This window comes from Dendrobates tinctorius, unplaced genomic scaffold (assembly GCF_039654945.1).
Source record: "Dendrobates tinctorius isolate UK_male_01 unplaced genomic scaffold, ASM3965494v1 ptg000151l, whole genome shotgun sequence".
Lineage (NCBI taxonomy): Eukaryota > Metazoa > Chordata > Amphibia > Anura > Dendrobatidae > Dendrobates > Dendrobates tinctorius.
Genome location: NW_027361818.1, coordinates 10872279 through 10893595, shown reverse-complemented (window position 1 = coordinate 10893595; position 21317 = coordinate 10872279). Strand labels below are relative to the sequence as shown.

Genomic DNA, 21317 nt, shown 5'->3' with positions numbered 1-21317 from the left:
AACTACTATAATACTGTCCACTATGTACAACAATATAACTAAAAAAATACCGCCCCCTATAAACAAGAATATAACTACTATAATACTGCTCTCTATGTGCAAGAATATAACTACTATAATACTGCTCCCAATGTACAAGAATATAACTACTATAATACTGCCCCTATGTACAAGAATATAACTACTATAATACTGCCCCCTATGTACAAGAATATAACTACTATAATACTGCCCCTATGTACAAGAATATAACTACTATAATACTGCTCCCTATGAACAAGAATATAACTACTATAATACTGCCTCCTATGTACAAGAATTTAACTACTATAATACTGTCCCTATGTACAAGAATATAACTACTGTATTACTGTCCCTATGTACAAGAATATAACTAATACTGTCCCTATGTACAAGAATATAACTACTATAATACTGCTCCTATGTACAAGAATATAACTACTATAATACTGCCCCTATGTACAAGAATATAACTACTATAATACTGCTCCTATGTACAAGAATATAACTACTATAATACTGCCCCTATGTACAAGAATATAACTACTATAATACTGTCCCCTATGTACAAGAATATAACTACTATAATACTGTCCCCTATGTACAAGAATATAACTAATATAATACTGCCCCCTATGTACAATTATATAACTACTATAATACTGCCCACTATGTACAATAATATAACTACTAAAATAATGTCCCCTATGTACAAGAATATAACTACTATAATACTGCCCCCTATGTACAAGAATATAACTGCTATACTACTGCCATCTATGTACAAGCATATAACTACTATAATACTGCCCCTATGTACAAGAATATAACTACTATAATACTGCCCCTATGTACAAGAATATAACTACTATAATACTGCTCCCTATGTACTACAATATAACTACTATAATACTGTCCACTATGTACAAGAATATAACTACTATAATACTGTCCACTATGTACAACAATATAACTACCATAATACCGCCCCATATGAACAAGAATATAACTACTATAATACTACCCCTATGTACAACAATATAACTACTATAATACTGTCCACTATGTACAAGAATAAAACTACTATAATACTGTCCACTTTGTACAACAATATAACTACCATAATACCGCCCCCTATAAACAAGAATATAACTACTATAATACTGCTCTCTATGTGCAAGAATATAACTACTATAATACTGCTCCCTATGTACAAGAATATAACTACTATAATACTGCCCCTATGTACAAGAATATAACTACTATAATACTGCCCCCTAGGTACAAGAATATAACTACTATAATACTGCCCCTATGTACAAGAATATAACTACTATAATACTGCGCCCTATGAACAAGAATATAACTACTATAATACTGCCTCCAATGTACAAGAATATAACTACTATAATACTGTCCCTATGTACAAGAATATAACTACTGTATTACTGTCCCTATGTACAAGAATATAACTACTATAATACTGTCCCTATGTACAAGAATATAACTACTATAATACTGCTCCTATGTACAAGAATATAACTAATACTGTCCCTATGTACAAGAATATAACTACTATAATACTGCTCCTATGAACAAGAATATAACTACTATAATACTGCCTCCTATGTACAAGAATATAACTACTATAATACTGTCCCTATGTACAAGAATATAACTACTATAATACTGTCCCCTATGTACAAGAATATAACTACTATAATACTGTCCCCTATGTACAAGAATATAACTAATATAATACTGCTCACTATGTACAAGAATATAACTACTATAATACTGCCCACTATGTACAATAATATAACTACTATAATACTGTCCCCTATGTACAAGAATATAACTACTATAATACTGCCCCCTATGTACAAGAATATAACTACTATACTACTGCCATCTATGTACAAGAATATAACTACTATAATACTTCCCCTATGTACAAGAATATAACTACTATAATACTGCCCCTATGTACAAGAATATAACTACTATAATACTGCTCCCTATGTACTACAATATAACTACTATAATACTGTCCACTATGTACAAGAATATAACTACTATAATACTGTCCACTATGTACAACAATATAACTACCATAATACCGCCCCATATGAACAAGAATATAACTACTATAATACTACCCCTATGTACAACAATATAACTGCTATAATACTGTCCACTATGTACAAGAATAAAACTACTATATTACTGTCCACTACGTACAACAATATAACTACCATAATACCGCCCCCTATAAACAAGAATATAACTACTATAATACTGCTCTCTATGTGCAAGAATATAACTACTATAATACTGCTCCCTATGTACAAGAATATAACTACTATAATACTGCCCCTATGTACAAGAATATAACTACTATAATACTGCCCCCTAGGTACAAGAATATAACTACTATAATACTGCCCCTATGTACAAGAATATAACTACTATAATACTGCGCCCTATGAACAAGAATATAACTACTATAATACTGCCTCCTATGTACAAGAATATAACTACTATAATACTGTCCCTATGTACAAGAATATAACTACTGTATTACTGTCCCTATGTACAAGAATATAACTACTATAATACTGTCCCTATGTACAAGAATATAACTACTATAATACTGCTCCTATGTACAAGAATATAACTACTATTATACTGCCCCTATGTACAAGAATATAACTACAATAATACTGTCCCCTATGTACAAGAATATAACTACTATAATACTGCCCCCTATGTGCAAGAATATAACTATTATAATACTGCCCACTATGTACAATAATATAACTACTATAATACTGTCCCCTATGTACAAGAATATAACTACTATAATACTACTCCTATGTACAAGAATATAACTACTATAATACTGCCCCTATGTACAAGAATATAACTACTATAATACTGTCTCCTATGTACAAGAATATAACTAATAAAATACTCCCCCCTATGTACAAGAATATAACTATTATAATACTGCCCACTATGTACAAGAATATAACTACTATAATACTGCTCCTATGTACAAGAATATAACTACTATAATACTGTCCCTATGTACAAGAATATAACTACTATAATACTACTCCTATGTACAAGAATATAACTACTATAATACTGTCCCCTATGTACAAGAATATAACTACTATAATACTACTCCTATGTACAAGAATATAACTACTATAATACTGTCCCCTATGTACAAGAATATAACTACTATAATACTGTCTCCTATGTACAAGAATATAACTAATAAAATACTCCCCCCTATGTACAAGAATATAACTATTATAATACTGCCCACTATGTACAAGAATATAACTACTATAATACTGCTCCTATGTACAAGAATATAACTACTATAATACTGTCCCTATGTACAAGAATATAACTACTATAATACTGTCCCCTATGTGCAAGATTATAACTACTATAATACTGCCCCTATGTACAAGAATATAACTACTATAATACCGCTCCTATGTACAAGAATATAACTACTATAATACTGTCCCCTATGTGCAAGAATATAACTACTATAATACTGTCCCCTATGTGCAAAAATATAACTACTATACTGCTACTCCCTACCTAGTAGTCCATATTTTAGAGTAGATTTTTTAATCAGGCTATGGTTCAGTCTGGTAAATATTTGAGGTACAAGTATAAGGTGACAAGTAAGGTTTAGGTTATTCTGAAGAGATAAATTCATAAAATGTACTGTATACCATGGAAAAATTTAGTAAGGTGTTAAAAGGAAGCCTACAGATGAAGCGCAGATCTATTAGAGTGGGTGGAAGGTCAGTGCTATTTGGTGATCAAAATTAAAGAACTATAGAGAAGGAGAGGTGGGGATGGTGACCGTACCACATTCTCAGCCCCGCATAGTTAAGATAGAGTTGTGGGTGGGGGTGACTGTGTATGTCCATACTATACCTAGGCGGGCGTAGTGGGAACATGTGCTGTCCCACCTACTTTAACAACTGATAGCCTACAATTATGACATTTTCTCTTAGTGGGTACTGTGTCTTGTTAAGATTCCATACATAAAGTTGCCATAAACTAGTTGGCCCTCCTGCCCAGAAGTTGGAAGAATGGATATTTTTTGGCACGAATCAAAAGATTTCCTTCTTGGTTCGTTCATGACACCATACCCCATTCCTGTTACAGAGAGCCTGGATCTTGACCCCCTGCCTTATTATAAATTGCAAGAGAAAAGTCTTGTACTTGTTTGCCAGCAATGGGGTGAATAGGAAGAGGTCACTGTGTAAGTCCATACAGACCATGGAGAAGAAGGCCCTTCAAATAGCTTTGGTGTACATTTGATACAATGAATAAAGTATCCACCAATTCTGGGCTTACTTGCACTTGCTAGATAAAATGATGTGGAGCCATGGGCCAGGACCAGGAAAGGTTCCAATTTGTTGTCCAACTCTTACCACTTTTCCCATCTTATCTCTATGTCTAGCACAGAAAAGCCACGTGGCCTTCAGGCTGATTCATCTATTCTAATATATGTTCAATTTGAACTACCTCATAGAATTTCTCCAACTAGAGCCTCTATGATTCCTTTGCCCTTGATTATAACATTAGTATGGACTAAATGCATAGAAAGTTGCCCTACCCTTCAGTAGGTACTCCTGCTCTGGGATAGGTAAGACAATGTGAAGGTGTGAATCAGCCTAAAAGGGACCCCTCTTGGTGCTTATTTATGCCATTGTGCCACTTTTGCTATCCTACATATCCCACATGGCCACAGACTGGTTTCTCCATCTCCTATCTTGCTCCTATGAAGAGGCACAGTATCGTTTAGGAGCATCCTGTCCATGTGGAATGGTGTTAGTGTAAGGGATGGACAGAACTGTATGTTATGAGTTCCCTTGCTCGGATTTCTGAGCCGAAGCTCCCTCTGCTCTCTCTGGTGGTTACTGAGAGTAGTGGAGCTGGCCAGGTTGATAGAAGTTCCCCACCTGATGATGATAATTGGGAACCTGGGATTACTGGCTGGGAGCATATAATTGAGCTGGCTGCTCTTAAAGGTTGCTGGTGATTTTCCTCCTTGTGCGTTTGGAGTTCTTTTGTCCCCTGCCTGATCTGCATGGTTCAGTTAAGTGATTCTTTTGCTAATCCTTTGCATCTAATATGGTTGTGCCTTTTTTTGCTTTCTGCTTTGTTGCTAGGGTTCAGCGTGCTCCCTGCTGGGAGCGAGCAGCGCTGGGCCCTGCTTCATATGTTACAGCTTGTTCAGTCCCCCGTTATGTTAGTATCTTTTTGCTTTGCTTCCAGTTTATACCAGAGTGCTGATCTAGCGGTGGTGAGGTCGTGTGGCCTCAGGTTTACTTTTTTAGGGTTTTGTGCCTAATTGCAGACAGTATCTTTTCTGTCCTGTCCTGTCTAGACAGCTTGGGCCCCACCGTTTGCTCAGTCTGTTCTCTGCCTGTGTTTGTGTCTCATCTTGTCTCACCGACATGTTTGGGGGCTGTCTATTCCTTTGGGGATCTGCTCCGGGGCAGTTTAGATTTCACCTTTCTGTCTTCAGGCTTAGTTAGTTCTCCGGCTGTGACAAAGCGTCTAGGGCACTGTAGGAACCCTCCACGGCTACTGCTAGTTGCGTTGATAGGATCAGGGGTCTGCAATCCGCTTAGTTACCAACATCTCTGGTCTTCTGGCGGCTTAGCCTGTTCCTGCCATCCTCCTCGGTGACCCATTCATAACAACAGTAGTCGTGACCTATATTACTGTAGTAGCTGTGTCCAGTCCTTTCCCTACATGAAACAATACTCTTCTCCTCGGCATACCTGCATCTCCAGATTCAGCTTCACCCGAGCACTTCCCAGGCCATAACGGTCCCTCTTCTTGGCAACCCCCATCAATGCAGACAGTCCGAGACAACTTTAACACTTTCTTTACTTAGCATTTTGCACGTTACATCCACAGTTGGTACATCATCACATTTGCTTGCTTCCTCATTGTTCCCTTGCTTGCTGTCACTTCTGTGCAGTACACACCCGGACTGGACCGTCCTAAACTGCTTCCCAGTTCCTTCCTGGCCTGACCTCGCTATAATGACATTTCCTTCAGGCTGTTTCGCCCCAGACATGAATTCATCAGTCACTATGTTTGGTGGCTCCTGGTGAAGCATCCGGCCCGTCTGTACCGATCTCGTCAAAGCGCCAGCTCCTTTCATCTTCTTAGTCCAGCCAACTTCTGCACTAAAAACATTGGCCCAGGCGATGAGACGCCACATCTTTCTTTTACTGTTCTGGCCCACTGCTAAGACACGCAGTGGCCATGTGTAATGTGGGCTATAATGACTTAACATTACGTGGTTGCCGATCTGTCCGGGCCTATAGCCCATGGTGACACTTGGGAGCGCTGGCCCCGTCTGCCTCAATTTCTCTTCTGCACTAACCTTAAGTCCCAGCAGCCCCTCCTACAATTAACCCTCTATGATCATCCTATCAAGCCCCACTAGCATGCCCCATCTAGTGGCCTGCAACATAATTACATGTACCCGGTCTATGGGGGAACTATGTACTATGAGTGCCCTCCTCTAATGTCCCAAGAAGGATGCACCAACTTTCCCTAACTGTACATGTATAAAAGACACATAATATATGCTAAACTATAATACAGGAATACAAGGCAAAATATTACAGTTTTCTATAAAATGATAACACATTCAAGTGGCAATACCATAAACAATGAGTGGTAATACATAGTTGTGCATATAGCAGTACCGCAGGCAATTATCATAAAACACTATGTAAACATCAAGAACCGGAAGACAAACAGAGGAAAGGGAAGCATGAAAGACATTATATCTCACCCCCTTACATTAGCATACTCACCAAGCTTGTAGATTTTGCTAAACAAACCTGAGAATCAAATCACAAAAGGACCTTTGAAAATTAGGCATTAGGGCTTTGATGGACATTTGGAACAATAAAATGGTGGCAAGTATACATTGGGTACAACTCAGGCTGATTTTATATGTCTGACATTCAAAGTCTGAGTATGGAAACTAAAGCGATGTCAGGATCGGCCGCCTTTCTCCTAACTCAAAATCAACAGCCTCAGAGGCAAGATGGATGTCGGACATCTGAAAACAGCCTAAAGTTGCTGTACCCACCTTCAGATGCCCCATAACAGCGGCAAAGGGTGCAATCTTGATTTTGTGTAAAAAATGTTGTTGGGTTCTATATAATAATGTTCCAATCCATTACTTGAACCAGCAATTCATACACATCTTTGTATATATCTAAACCGAATAATTATCCAATATGTTTTACCACAGGGAACCTTTGGTCACTGTGACCCAGGGCCGGACTGACCCATTGATAATATTGTTTAATATACTAAGTCACACAGCTCAGCCCGAGCTAATTATTATCCATCACCAAGGAGATGGCTCTTCATTAAATACAATTCTTGGTTTCCCTTCGCTATAAATATAGGTGGTGTATAATTGCCAGTCACCTTCCATCTATTGTCCTCGAGGCAAGATGCTGTCCAAGGTCCTGGTCCTTATGCTGATCGTGCAGACCAGTCAGGTCTTATCTAATGTCATCTCGGTCAGTAATGGGGCACAGTGGGGAAGATGGGGAGAATGGGCCAAATGTCCCAACGGGTCGGTGGCGAAAGGCTTCAGTTTGAAGGTAAGTTTTAGATAATAAATAGAGATGAAGGAACCCATTAAACTTAAGATTCACAATCTCCCATTTTATTTAATAGTCACAGTATACTTAGATGTTTTGAGGTGTATATGCACCATGTCTCCTCTTCTTCCTTTGTGCCTCACATCTAGAACATCTCAAATTCTTCTCTTAGGTGAAAACTAAAACTCTTGAAAACACATCTTCTCTACTACCAGGTCCTCTTACTTTGCCTTCAACTATTAAGACTGTCTGTTCTACTTATCCACAAATGCTTCTCAAGCTTCCATATGCTCCACCTCTGATGTCCTTTCCTCTCTATTCGTGACATCTCTTCTCTATAGCTGCCCTGTTCTCTGTCATCTTCTGCATTACTTAATTAGATTTCTCCATGGGGGAGGTAGATATAAGACTGCATCTATCTACACCCCTAAGAGCTCAACCTTTTTGACCAAATTTCATGATCTCAATAAGCTAATGTTTTTCTGAGAGATGGGTTTGACTAAGCAAACCTTGTGTTATAAATGAGAAAATTAGATGTTTAAACTCTAGAAAACACATCTTATCTACTACCAAATCCTTGTAATTTGTCCTTAACTAACGAGACAGTCCTTTCTAACATGACCGTATCCACAAAGGCTCCTCAAGCTTCCATGTGTTCCACCACTGATCTTCTATGGACGTCCTTTCATTTTTTCTATGTATGACAACTTTTTGCTACAGCTACCCCTATACTATGCCATCTTCTGCCTTACCTAATTAGACTTCTCCATGGGGGAGGCAGTTATAAGACTCTATTTATCCACTGCCTTAAGACATCAACCTTTCTGACCAAATATCATAAACTCAATATCTTATGATATCTTGGTTTTAGTCTCCTTAACCTTATGTTATGCATGTGAGAGTGAAGAAGTAGATTACTCCCTTCTCAGCTCATGAGAATATAATTTACATGTATGATTAACCCCTTTACCCCCAAGGGTTTTTTGCATGTTAATGACAGGCCAAATTTTACAATTCTGACCACTATCCCTTTATGAGATAATAACTCTGGAACACTTCCATGGATCCCAGTGATTCTGACAGTGTTTTCTCGTGACATATTGTACTTCATGTTAGTGGTAAATTTTCTTTGATATGACTTGCATTTATTTGTGAAAAAAATGGAAATTTGGTGAAAATTTGGAAAATTTCACAATTTTTCAACTTTGAATTTTCATGCCCTTAAATCACAGAGATATTTCACATAAAATACTTAATACAGTGGGGAAAAAAAGAATTTAGTCAGTCAGCAATAGTGCAAGTTCCACCACTTAAAAAGATGAGAGGCGTCTGTAATTTACATCATAGGTAGACCTCAACTATGGGAGACAAACTGAGAAAAAAAATCCAGAAAATCACATTGTCTGTTTTTTTTTTCATTTTATTTGCATATTATGGTGGAAAATAAGTATTTGGTCAGAAACAAAATTTCATCTCAATACTTTGTGATATATCCTTTGTTGGCAATGACAGAGGTCAAACGTTTTCTGTAAGTCTTCACAAGGTTGCCACACACTGTTGTTGGTATGTTGGCCCATTCCTCCATGCAGATCTCCTCTAGAGCAGTGATGTTTTTGGCTTTTCGCTTGGCAACACGGACTTTCAACTCCCTCCAAAGGTTTTCTATAGGGTTGAGATCTGGAGACTGGCTAGGCCACTCCAGGACCTTGAAATGCTTCTTACGAAGCCACTCCTTCGTTGCCCTGGCGGTGTGCTTTGGATCATTGTCATGTTGAAAGACCCAGCCACGTTTCATCTTCAATGCCCTTGCTGATGGAAGGAGGTTTGCACTCAAAATCTCACGATACATGGCCCCATTCATTCTTTCATGTACCCGGATCAGTCGTCCTGGCCCCTTTGCAGAGAAACAGCCCCAAAGCATGATGTTTCCACCACCATGCTTTACAGTAGGTATGGTGTTTGATGGATGCAACTCAGTATTCTTTTTCCTCCAAACACGACAAGTTGTGTTTCTACCAAACAGTTCCAGTTTGGTTTCATCAGACCATAGGACATTCTCCCAAAACTCCTCTGGATCATCCAAATGCTCTCTAGCAAACTTCAGACAGGCCCGGACATGTACAGGCTTAAGCAGTGGGACACGTCTGGCACTGCAGGATCTGAGTCCATGGTGGCGTAGTGTGTTACTTATGGTAGGCCTTGTTACATTGGTCCCAGCTCTCTGCAGTTCATTCACTAGGTCCACCCGCGTGGTTCTGGGATTTTTGCTCACCGTTCTTGTGATCATTCTGACCCCACGGGGTGGGATTTTGCGTGGAGCACCAGATCGAGGGAGATTATCAGTGGTCTTGTATGTCTTCCATTTTCTAATTATTGCTCCCACAGTTGATTTCTTCACTCCAAGCTGGTTGGCTATTGCAGATTCAGTCTTCCCAGCCTGGTGCAGGGCTACAATTTTGTTTCTGGTGTCCTTTGACAGCTCTTTGGTCTTCACCATAGTGGAGTTTGGAGTCAGACTGTTTGAGGGTGTGCACAGGTGTCTTTTTATACTGATAACAAGTTTAAACAGGTGCCATTACTACAGGTAATGAGTGGAGGAAAGAGGAGACTCTTAAAGAAGAAGTTACAGGTCTGTGAGAGCCAGAAATCTTGATTGCTTGTTTCTGACCAAATACTTATTTTCCACCATAATATGCAAATAAAATGAAAAAAAAACAGACAATGTGATTTTCTGGATTTTTTTTTCTCAGTTTGTCTCCCATAGTTGAGGTCTACCTATGATGTAAATTACAGACGCCTCTCATCTTTTTAAGTGGTGGAACTTGCACTATTGCTGACTGACTAAATACTTTTTTTCCCCACTGTAAGTAACATTTCCCACATGTCTACTTTACATTAGCACAATTTTGGAATTGTTAGGAAGTTATAATGGTTAAATTTGACCAATGATTTCTCATTTTTACAACACCATTTTCTTCACATTTGAAGTCACTTTGAGTGGTCTATATGATAGAAAATACCCCAAAGTGACACCATTCTAAAAACTGCACACCTGAAGCTGCTCAAAACCACATTCAAGAAGCTTATTAACCGTTCAGGTGCTTCACAGTAATTTTTGGAATGTTTAAACATTTCATTTTTTTCACAAAAAATTTACTTCAGATGTAATTTTTTTATTTTACCAAGGGTAACAGGAGAAATTGGACCCTGAAAGTTGTTGTGAAATTTGTCCTGAGTACGCTGATACCCCATATGTGGGGGTAAACCAGTGTTTGAGCGCATGGCAGAGCTTGGAAGGGAAGAAGCGCCGTTTGACTTTTTCAACACAAAATTGGCTGGAATTAGGATCGGACGCCATGTTGCATTTGGAGGGCACCTGATGTGCCTAAACAGTGGAAATCCCCCATATGTGACAACATTTTGGAAACTAGACCCCCTAAAGCTGGGTTCCCCAACTCCAGTCCTCAAGGCCCACCAACAGATCATGTTTTCAGGATTTCCTTAGTATTGCTCAGGTGATAATTGCTTCACCTGTGCAAAACAAAGGAAATCCTGAAAACATGATCTGTTGGTGGGCCTTGAGGACTGGAGTTGGGGAACCCTGCCCTAAGGAACTTATCTAGATGTGTGGTGGGCACTTTGAGCATAGTAACATAGTTATTAAGGTTGAAGGAAGACTTTAAGTCCATCTAGTTCAACCCATATCCTATCCTAACTTGCCCTAACATGTTGATCCAGAGGAAGGCAAAAAAACCCATGTGACAAACAGTAAGCTTTACATTGGGGTATAAAATTTCCTTCCCGACTCGACATGCGGCAATCAGACTAGCTCCCTGGATCAACGCAATATTAAGGAAACTAGTGTATGTACCCTGTAATATTATACTTTTCAAGAAAGGCATCCAGTCCCTTCTTAAATTTTTAAAGTGCATCACAGGAGTTTATAACGTAGAGCCGTAAAATTAAAAAATCATTTTTTTTCACAAAAATGAACTTTTTGCCCCCAATTTTTATTTTCTCAAGGGTAACATGAGAAATTGGACCTCAAAAGTTGTTGTGAAATTTGTCCTGAGTATGCTGATACCCCATATGTGGGGGTAAACCACTGTTTGTGCGCATGGCAGAGCTCGGAAAGGAAGGAGCACTGTTTGACTTTTTCAACGCAAAATTGGCTGGAATTAAGATCAGATGCCATGTCGCGTTTGGAGAGCCCCTGATGTGACTAAACAGTGGAAACCCCCCACAAGTGACACCATTTTGGAATGAGCCACCAGAGCAGGGGAGAATGATGAGAGCCATGTTCAGCACCCGGTGCCAGGGAACAGCGCTTACTGTAACGCTTCTTCCCTGGCGCCCGTCCTTGTGGTACTGAGGCAACACACGCATGCCACACGTGTGATGCAAGTATTATACACACGAACACTGACATCTCTGGTCCCAGAAATATCAGGACGTGTGAAAGAGGTGTTATAGCGGGTTTTTATGTTTGTCAGCTGTCAAACATTAAAAGACGTTTTTTATTACAAAAAATAGTTTTTGCATCGCCACATTTTGAGAGCTATAATTTTTCCATATTTTTGCCCACAGAGTCATGTGAGGTCTTGTTTTTTGCGGGACGTGCTGATGTGTTTATTGGTACCATTTTCGGGCACATAACATTTTTTGATCACTTTCTATTCCGATTTCTGGGAGGCAGAATGAACAAAAAACAGCAATTCATGAATTTCTTTTGGGGGGTGTTTACACCGTTTTATGTGTTGTAAAATTGATAAGGCAGTTTTATTACAGCAATACCTCATTTATATCTTTTTTTATGTTTTTGCGCTCTTATACAATAAAAACTATTTTATATAAAAAATAATTATTTTTGCATTGCTTTATTCTGCGAGCTATAACTTTTTTATTTTTACGGTGATGGAGCTGCATGGGGGCTTGTTTTTTGTGTGACAAGATGACGTTTTCAATGGTACCATGTTTATTTATATCCGTCTTTTTTATTGCGTGTTATTCTATTTTTTGTTCGGCGGTATGATGCTCCCACTCTCCCTCGTATATATGGCTCTGCTCCCACTGTCCCTCCCTTGTATTGTATATATGGCTCTGCTCCCACTGTCCCTCCCTTGTATTGTATATATGGCTCTGCTCCCACTGTCCCTCCCTTGTATATATGGCTCTGCTCCCACTGTCCCTCCCTTGTATTGTATATATGGCTCTGCTCCCACTCTCCCTCCCTTGTATATATGGCTCTGCTCCCACTGTCCCTCCCTTGTATTGTATATATGGCTCTGCTCCCACTCTCCCTCACTTGTATATATGGCTCTGCTCCCACTCTCCCTCCCTTGTATATATGGCTCTGCTCCCACTGTCCCTCCCTTGTATTGTATATATGGCTCTGCTCCCACTCTCCCTCACTTGTATATATGGCTCTGCTCCCACTCTCCCTCCCTTGTATTGTATATATGACTCTGCTCCCACTCTTCCTCCCTTGTATATATGGCTCTGCTCCCACTCTCCCTCCCTTGTATATATGGCTCTGCTCCCACTCTCCCTCCCTTGTATTGTATATATGACTCTGCTCCCACTCTCCCTCCCTTGTATATATGGCTCTGCTCCCACTCTCCCTCCCTTGTATATATGGCTCTGCTCCCACTCTCCCTCCCTTGTATATATGGCTCTGCTTCCACTCTCCCTCCCTTGTATATATGGCTCTGCTCCCACTCTCCCTCCCTTGTATATATGGCTCTGCTTCCACTCTCCCGGCCTCCCTTGTATATATGGCTCCGCTCCCACTCTCCCTCCCTTGTATATATGGCTCCGTTCGGCTCCCCCATCCTCCCCCATCATACTTACCCTCACGTCGCTGAACTTCCCTCCCATCGCTGAACTTCCCTCCCTGCATCTCGCGGCGCTTCAGCTTCTTCCTGTGCGGAGCGGTCACGTGCTACTGCTCATTAAGGTGCATGAATATGGACGCCACGCCTATGGGAGAGGAGTTGCGTCCATATTTATGACCTTAAATGAGCGGTACACTTGACAGCTCAGCGCTGGAATCTGGATGAAGCCGCCGCACCGACAGGGACCGCTATGCAGGGTGAGTATCAGCTGCTACACAGCCGCCGGCTCCCCTTGTTTCCGCGGACCGGCAAGAGCACTGCAACGGACCGGTGGTTGGGGTAATGAAATTGCACTACCGGGTAGCGCCGATCAGAGCCAGGGACCCGGGCGGCGGGCCCGTATATGTGCCGGGCCCCAAAGCAACCGCTTCGGCTGCTACCCCAGTAGTTATGCCCCTGGCAGTGATCGGGACCCCGACTGTGGGTTAATTAAAAGGGTAGAATCATTTATTTTCTAAAAATCACATTATGGATTTCCAAAACCTAACTGATAGAGTAACATATACAGGGGAGAGAAATGTTGTTAATGTGTCTTGGTGCCTTAGTATAAGTGGCATGACAACTCAGATGTTTATAGTCACTTAAAGGGGTTGTCCTGCCTCTGCTGCAGGATTCTGCCAGTTCAGTTAAAATCTATATTGTTGTGTGGGAAGGCTTCCCGCATGGCAATAGTTAACAGCCACCAGTCAATCACAGGCCGGCAACTGATGTCAGTGTACACTTACACTATACACTGTATACTATGTACAGAGCTCCTGTGTATAATGTCATTGGTGATCAATGTATTATCCACTGACACTATATACAGAGCTCCTGTGTATAATGCCACTGGTGATCATTGTATTACCTATACACTATATACAGAGCTTCGGTGTATAATGTCACCGGTGATCACTGTATTACTGCTACACTGTATACTATATACAGTGATCCAGTGTATAATGTCACTGGTGATCATTGTATTACCTGTACACTATACACTATATAGAGAGCTTCTTTGTATAATATCACCGGTGACCGCTGTATTACCACTACACTGTATACTATATACAGAGCTCCTGGGTATAGTGTATAGTGTACAGGTAATACAGTGATCACCAATGACATTATACACAGGAGCTCTGTGCATGGTATACAGTGTATAGTGTCAGTGTACAAGTAACACACTGACTCACCAGTGACATTATACAGAGAAGCTTTGTACATAGTATACAGTGTATAGTGTCAGTGTACAGGTAACACATTCACCGGTGACATTGAAGTCCTCTCCCCAATTCCAAATTCGTCATTTGCTCTCCCCTACCCTAATCCCAATTTATCATTTTCTCTTCCTACTCCCAATTCATTATTTGCTTTTCCCACTCCCCACTCCAAATTCATCATTTACTCCCCCAATCCCAATTCATCATTTGCTCTCCGCCAATCCCAATTCGTAATTTGCTCGCCCCCACTCACAATTCATCAGTTGCTTTCCCCAATCCAAATTTGTCATTTGCTCTCCCCTCCCACTCTCAATTCATCATTTGCTCTCCGCCCCACTCCACTCCACTCCCAAAATCATCATTTGCTCTCCCCATCCCTACTCCCAATTTATCATTTGCTCTCCCCACCCCCCACTCCCTATTCATCACTTGCTGTGGCCCAAGACCATTTAATTAATTCTATTTAAAAGTTTTATACATTTGCCTCTCATATAATCCCCTACAGCTCCAATTCTGGACTGGCATACTGGCGCTCTTACTTGACGGCTCATGCGCGATGATGTCATCTTGTACGTGCCTTCACCAGCGCATCACAGAGGAGGCAGAGAGACTTCCTTGAAGTGACTCAGCAGTTTTGATGACCATAAGAGCTCCAAGCCTCCCTGTGCCCAGATTTATGCCGCCGATACCCTGGGGCCCAGTGAGCAGAAGCACAAGGGGGGCAGTACCCACTCTTTACTTCTGTTCACCGGGCCCCAAACAGCAGTATGGGCAGTAATATTCTGATGGTGGCCCTGTGTACACTGACACTATGTGCAGAGCTCCTGTGTATAAAGTCACTGGTGATCCCTGTATTAATTATACACTGACACTATACACTGTATACTATACTATGTACAGAGCTCATGTGTGTAATGTCACTGGTGATCCTTGTATTACCTGTACATTGACACAATATACAGAGTTTCTGTGTATATTGTCACTGGCGATCCCTGTATTACATGTACACTGACACTTTATACCATGCTCCTGTGCATAATGTAACATGTGATCACTGTATTATCTGCACACTATATACAGAGCTCCTCTGTGTAATGTCACTGGTGATCACTGTATTACCTGTACACTGACACTATATACATAACTACTGTGTATAATGTCACTGGTGACCATTGAATTACCTGTACACTGACACTATATACAGAGCTCCTGTGTATAATGTCACTGGTGATCATAGTATTACCTGTACACTGTACGCTTTATACAGAGCTCCTGTGTATATTGTCACTGGTGTTCCCTGTATTACCTGTCCACTTACACTATAATCAGAGCTCCTGTGTATAATGTCATTGATGATCACAGTATTATCTGTTCACTGGCACTATATACTGCATACTATGTACAGAGCTCCTGTGTATAATGGCACTTATGGTAATATTAGTATTGTGGAGTTATTTTAATGATCAGTATTGTAGTATTCGGTGTTGTGAACTCATTTTCTGGTCTGCCTCTGGTTTCTGGTGAGGGAACTGTTTGTGCTGACAGAGGAGTTGTGAGTTCTCTTTCCGGGCTCCCTCTGGTGGTGGCAGGAGGTAATGAAGCTGATCTAATTAACAGAGACCTGCCACCTGATAATGAGGACAGTGATTGGACAGCTGGAGTCTCAGACTGGATTTAAGACAGCCAACTCCCTATTCCCATGCTAGTGATTTTTTCCTGCCTCCTGAGGTCTCAGTTTCCAGCTCAGTTCCTGTCTTCTCAAGCTAAGTTTTCTCTGCTAATGGTCACATTTGATTTGGTTTTGTCTATTCTGTTTTAGTGTGGTCAGCCAGCCCCGGCTGGGGCTGTGCTGAATTTCCACTCTTATGTTACTGTAGGTGCAGGTTTGCTTTTTGTCCCTTATTAGACTCTTTTTGCTCTGTTCTCAGAATATGCCAGAGTGCTGATATAGTGGGTGAAGTCTAGCGACTTCAGGGGTTTTTTTGCTATCAGAAGTGTTGGACATTTTTTGCAGGGTTTTTTGGTGTGATTGCAGACAGTATCTTTCCTTTCCTGTCCATTCTAGTTAGTGTGGGCCCCATCATTTGCTCAGCCTATTTTCCTACCTGTGTTTGTGCTTTCATCTTGCTTCACCGTCAGTACATGTGTGGGGGCTGTCTATTCCTTTGGGGTCTGCTCTGGGGCAGTTTAGATTTCCCCTTTTCTTGCTTTAGGCTTATTTAGTCCTCCGGCTGTGACGAGGCGTCTAGAATTATCGTAGGTACGCTCCATGGCTGCTGTTAGTTGTGTGGTTAGGATCAGGGGTCTGCAGTCCACATAGTTACCAACCTCTCTGGTTTTCTGTGACTTAGCTTGGTTTTGCTTTCCTCCTCAGTGACCCAATCATAACAATTCGGTCACTAAGTGGTGGTAATATGTGGTGGTAATATGTGGTCTGGTCATGGTGTGGTGGTATTTGTCCCTGTGTGTGGCATTATTTGGTCACTATGTGGTGGTAGTATGTGGTCTTGTCATGATGTGACAGTATTTGTCCCTGTATGTGGTATTATTTGGCCACTATGTGGTGGTAATAAGTGGTGTGGTCAAAGTGTGGCAGTATTTGTCCCTGTATGTGGCATTATTAGGTCACTATGTGGTGGTAATATGTGGTCTGTTCATGGTGTGGTGGCATTTGTCCCTTGTATGTGGTATTATTCAGTCACTATGTAGTGGCAAAATATGGTCTAGTCATGGTGTGGCGGCATTTGTTCTTTTTATGTGGTATTATTTGGTCACTATATGGTGGTAATATGTGATCTGGTCATAGTGTGGCTGTATTTGTTCCTTGTATGTGGTATTATTCAGCCACTATGTAGTGGTTATTTGTGGTCTAGTTACGATGTGGCGGTATTTGTTCCTTGTATTTGGTATTATTTGGTCACTATATGGTGGTAATATTTGGTCCGGCCATGGAATGATGGTATTTGTCCCTTGTAAATGGTATTATTGTTCATTTTAAAAAATGTATGTAACTCATTCCCTTAAAGAAAAATAGTTAAAAATATACCTAAAAGAGTACAGGATCTTTATACTAATGTTTAATAGGTTAGAGTAGAGTAGGGCCCGGCCAAAGAGTCTAACTTGAGGTGGTGGCTTAAAAAATCTTTTGGCCAAATCTAAAGCTGCTTGCTATATATGTGATACGGTGTTCAATGGGACCTGTTCATGTCTGATTGGTGAGTAGAGGATGTGGTGCAGAAGTGGAGTTTTTCCTAGAGTGGGCGGTGGGACTGTGGAATGTTTGAGGGGTGGAGGCGGAGCTGGGTTGGAGCCTGGGCGGAGTCTCAAGGGGGCCCAAAAATTTGGCCAGTATGGGGCCCTGAAATGGTGGCAGCCCTGAGTATAGGTCATCAATATCATAGTCCTAGATAATCACTTTAAGAATAATTAAGATATAGAGATACGTGGCCACCAGACAGCTCTGCTGGTGCTTATAAAATTGGATAAATTAAAATCCTGCTGGTTATCCCAAGTACTAAAAACTAATATTTCTAATGATTTATTTTAGGTGGACAGTCAACATGTAAGAGGAGATGACACAGCTGTGAATGGGATCAGACTACATTGTGTTAAATGTAAACCTCCTCATGATGAGAAGACAATCACCTCAGAAGTGGCACCGTGAGTCTAAGTAGCTCTCTGTCCCCATATTCTGTATTGATCTTCAAGTTCAGTACAAACTGGCCCTCCCTATGATATAGCCCACATGTAGATACACTCCTGCTGAAAATGGATCCGCCCCTGCTGAACATAGGTTCACCCCTGCTGAAAATGGATCCGCCCCTGCTCACAATAGGTTCATCACTGCTGAAAATGGATCTGCCTCTGCTGACAATAGGTTCATCACTGCTGAAAATGGATCTGCCTCTGCTGACAATAGGTTCATCACTGCTGAAAATGGATCTGCCTCTGCTGACAATAGGTTCACCCCTGCTGAAAATGGATCCATCCCTTCTGAACATAGGCTCACCCCTGCTGAAATAGCATCCGTTAATAATGGATATATTTGTGTTAAAAATAGATATCCTCTTGCTAAAAACTGATCAGTTTCTGTTTAAACTTAGCCCCGATTGCAAATTGATCAACCCCTGCTGAAATTTCATCCACTCCTAAAAAATGAATTCAACAGCCCTAATAAAAATTATGAACCCTTACTGAAAATAGATCTATATGTGCTGATAATGGATCCCTCCATCCAAAAAAGCCTGTTAAAAATAGACTCCCCCCTGCTGAAAATATATCCTCCCCTGATAAAAAAATTGATTTACACCCACTAATAATTGTTCCACACCACCTTAAAATTTGCCCTAACTGCAAATCGATCAACCACTGCTAAAAATGGAGCCATCCCGGCTGAGAATTCATCCACCACTAATAAAAGAAATTGACTTGGCCCTTCTGAAAGTCAACCCCTGCTGAATGTAAGTACACTCTTGCTAAAAAATGGATCAATTCCTTCTTCTTCATAAGCTTCTGCTGAAAATTGAGCTACCCCTGCTAAAAATGGTTGCTGAAAATTTCTCCACCCCATTAAAAAAAAATGATTTACTCCTGGTAAGAAATGAACCACCCTTTCTTAAAAGTAGTTATTGCAGTAAATTGATTTGCACATGCTGAATATGGATCCACCCCTGCTCAAAATGAATCCACCCCTGAATAAAAAAAGGTTGATTTATCCTAATGATCCCTCTGCAAAAATAGAGCTTAGTTTTATATATCCACTATCTAAAAAATGCTATACCATTTATTTTCCTACATCGGTAGAAATCTTGGCTTTTTGTGTTAAGCGTAATGAGGGTCTTCTTAGTGATTGGCAGATCAGGGTACCAAAATGGTCTCCAAAATTCATTGTTTCATGCTTTTTTATTTTTACAGATGGGGAGATTGGAAGGAAACTAAATGGTGTAACTATGGGATCCTTGCAAAATTCTCAATGAGGGTAGAGCCAAATCAGGAAGACGGAGATGACACGGCCGTCAACAACTTCAAGTTTCAATGCACAGACAAGGGTCAGCTAGAAGGCAGAGGGCTCTACTGGGGCGAGTATGGAGCATGGAGCGAGACCTGCGCTAATGGAATTTGCGGCCTCAAAACTAAAGTTCAAGGGAACGATAAAGTTCCCTCTAAAGATAATACTGGTCTCAACGATGTCCAGTTCTTGTGCTGTAACTAAGTTTGAAAACCTGAGATGTCTGAAAATATTCAATAAAATGACTTCAAAGTAACTGAAAAAGGGTTCTATGAGATGTCACATAAAGGTACATTACTTGCTGAATTGATTTATACTGTTACTAAACTGTATCAGTCCTAGGGAAGATCTCACATCTGTCAACCCCCTTGATGCTGCGCTCAATATCTATCACGGCATCTAGGCGGTTAGACATAATGAGGGGGCTTCTTCGTTGGTCATTCCATTTTTGCCCAAAATGAGACCTTGTACCATAGGAAGGAAATAATGCTGTATCATGCCGAGTACACAAAGCATTATAGAGCACATTATAAAGTCAACTAAAGACTAAAAAAATTACATAACATTTTTAGTATCTCCTTAAAAAGTGGCTTCATTTTGCCAAAATACTAAAAAAAATGTAAAAGTTATTTTTTGCGAAGTTGTATGCATTAAGATGCTGGTGCTACAAAAGAAACATTGGTGTTATAAATGGCGCATGGTAGGGGTGGTCCTGTTACTGATTTAAAGGGAATGGTAATACACAGTTATCATGCATGTCTGCAGCTTTGTACAAGGGACAGAGCCCTCTTATAATGCTCATTGCCAGTTCCAGTGGCATAATCATTGGTCAACTGGAAGATGACAGGCTAGGAGCTGACCTTGGACCGGCAATTTTCTTATGTGTCATGGCAAAATTTGCACCAAAATCTTGTCCTGTATGCCCTCCATCAGGAGATGAACAAATCAATTTGCAGGAGCTAGGACTATCGGCTACTGTAGCAGTCCATGGCTGCTAGAAGGAAGCCTTGCAAACCGCCTTGTACCAACCGGAATTCCTGACTTCTCCTTTGATAAGTCACGTTGACGCTACGTCACATGTGCGTAACATCTACAGACCAGAGGAGGTGCTGGCCATTCCGTCAATGTATAAATCTAAAAATTGTGACATGCATTTGTATTCAGACCCTGAGTCAATACTTTGTAGCACCACATTTGGCTGAAATTACTGCTGCAGTCACTTAGGGTCTGTCTCTACAAGCTTGGCACAAAAACAGGTTGAAAGTTTTGTCCATTTTTGTTTGCAAAATAACTGTAGCTTAGTATTAGCTTTCTGCCACACTTAACGCTTTGCATTTAGCCCAAAAAATTCTACTTTGGTCTCATATGAGGAGAGAACCTTCTCCCACATGCTAGTTGTGTCCCCTACTTGCCATGTGGAAGAAGGTGCTCTGGTCAGATGAAACCAAAGTAGAACTTTGCTAGTAAATGCAAAAACACTATGTGTGATGGAAAACCAACA

The 21317-nt window shown here is 40.6% G+C and overlaps 1 protein-coding gene across 1 annotated transcript; it reads left to right on the top strand.

Annotated features, from left to right (window-relative positions):
* The first annotated feature begins 7525 nt into the window (after window positions 1-7525).
* Window positions 7526-20080, top strand: LOC141050249 (vitelline membrane outer layer protein 1 homolog). Its single transcript, XM_073547121.1, has 3 exons — window positions 7526-7712; window positions 18356-18468; window positions 19723-20080. Exons 1-3 carry the CDS (start codon window positions 7560-7562, stop codon window positions 20018-20020), a joined length of 564 nt encoding a protein of 187 aa, XP_073403222.1. The 5' UTR covers window positions 7526-7559; the 3' UTR covers window positions 20021-20080.
* Window positions 20081-21317: the final 1237 nt, after the last annotated feature.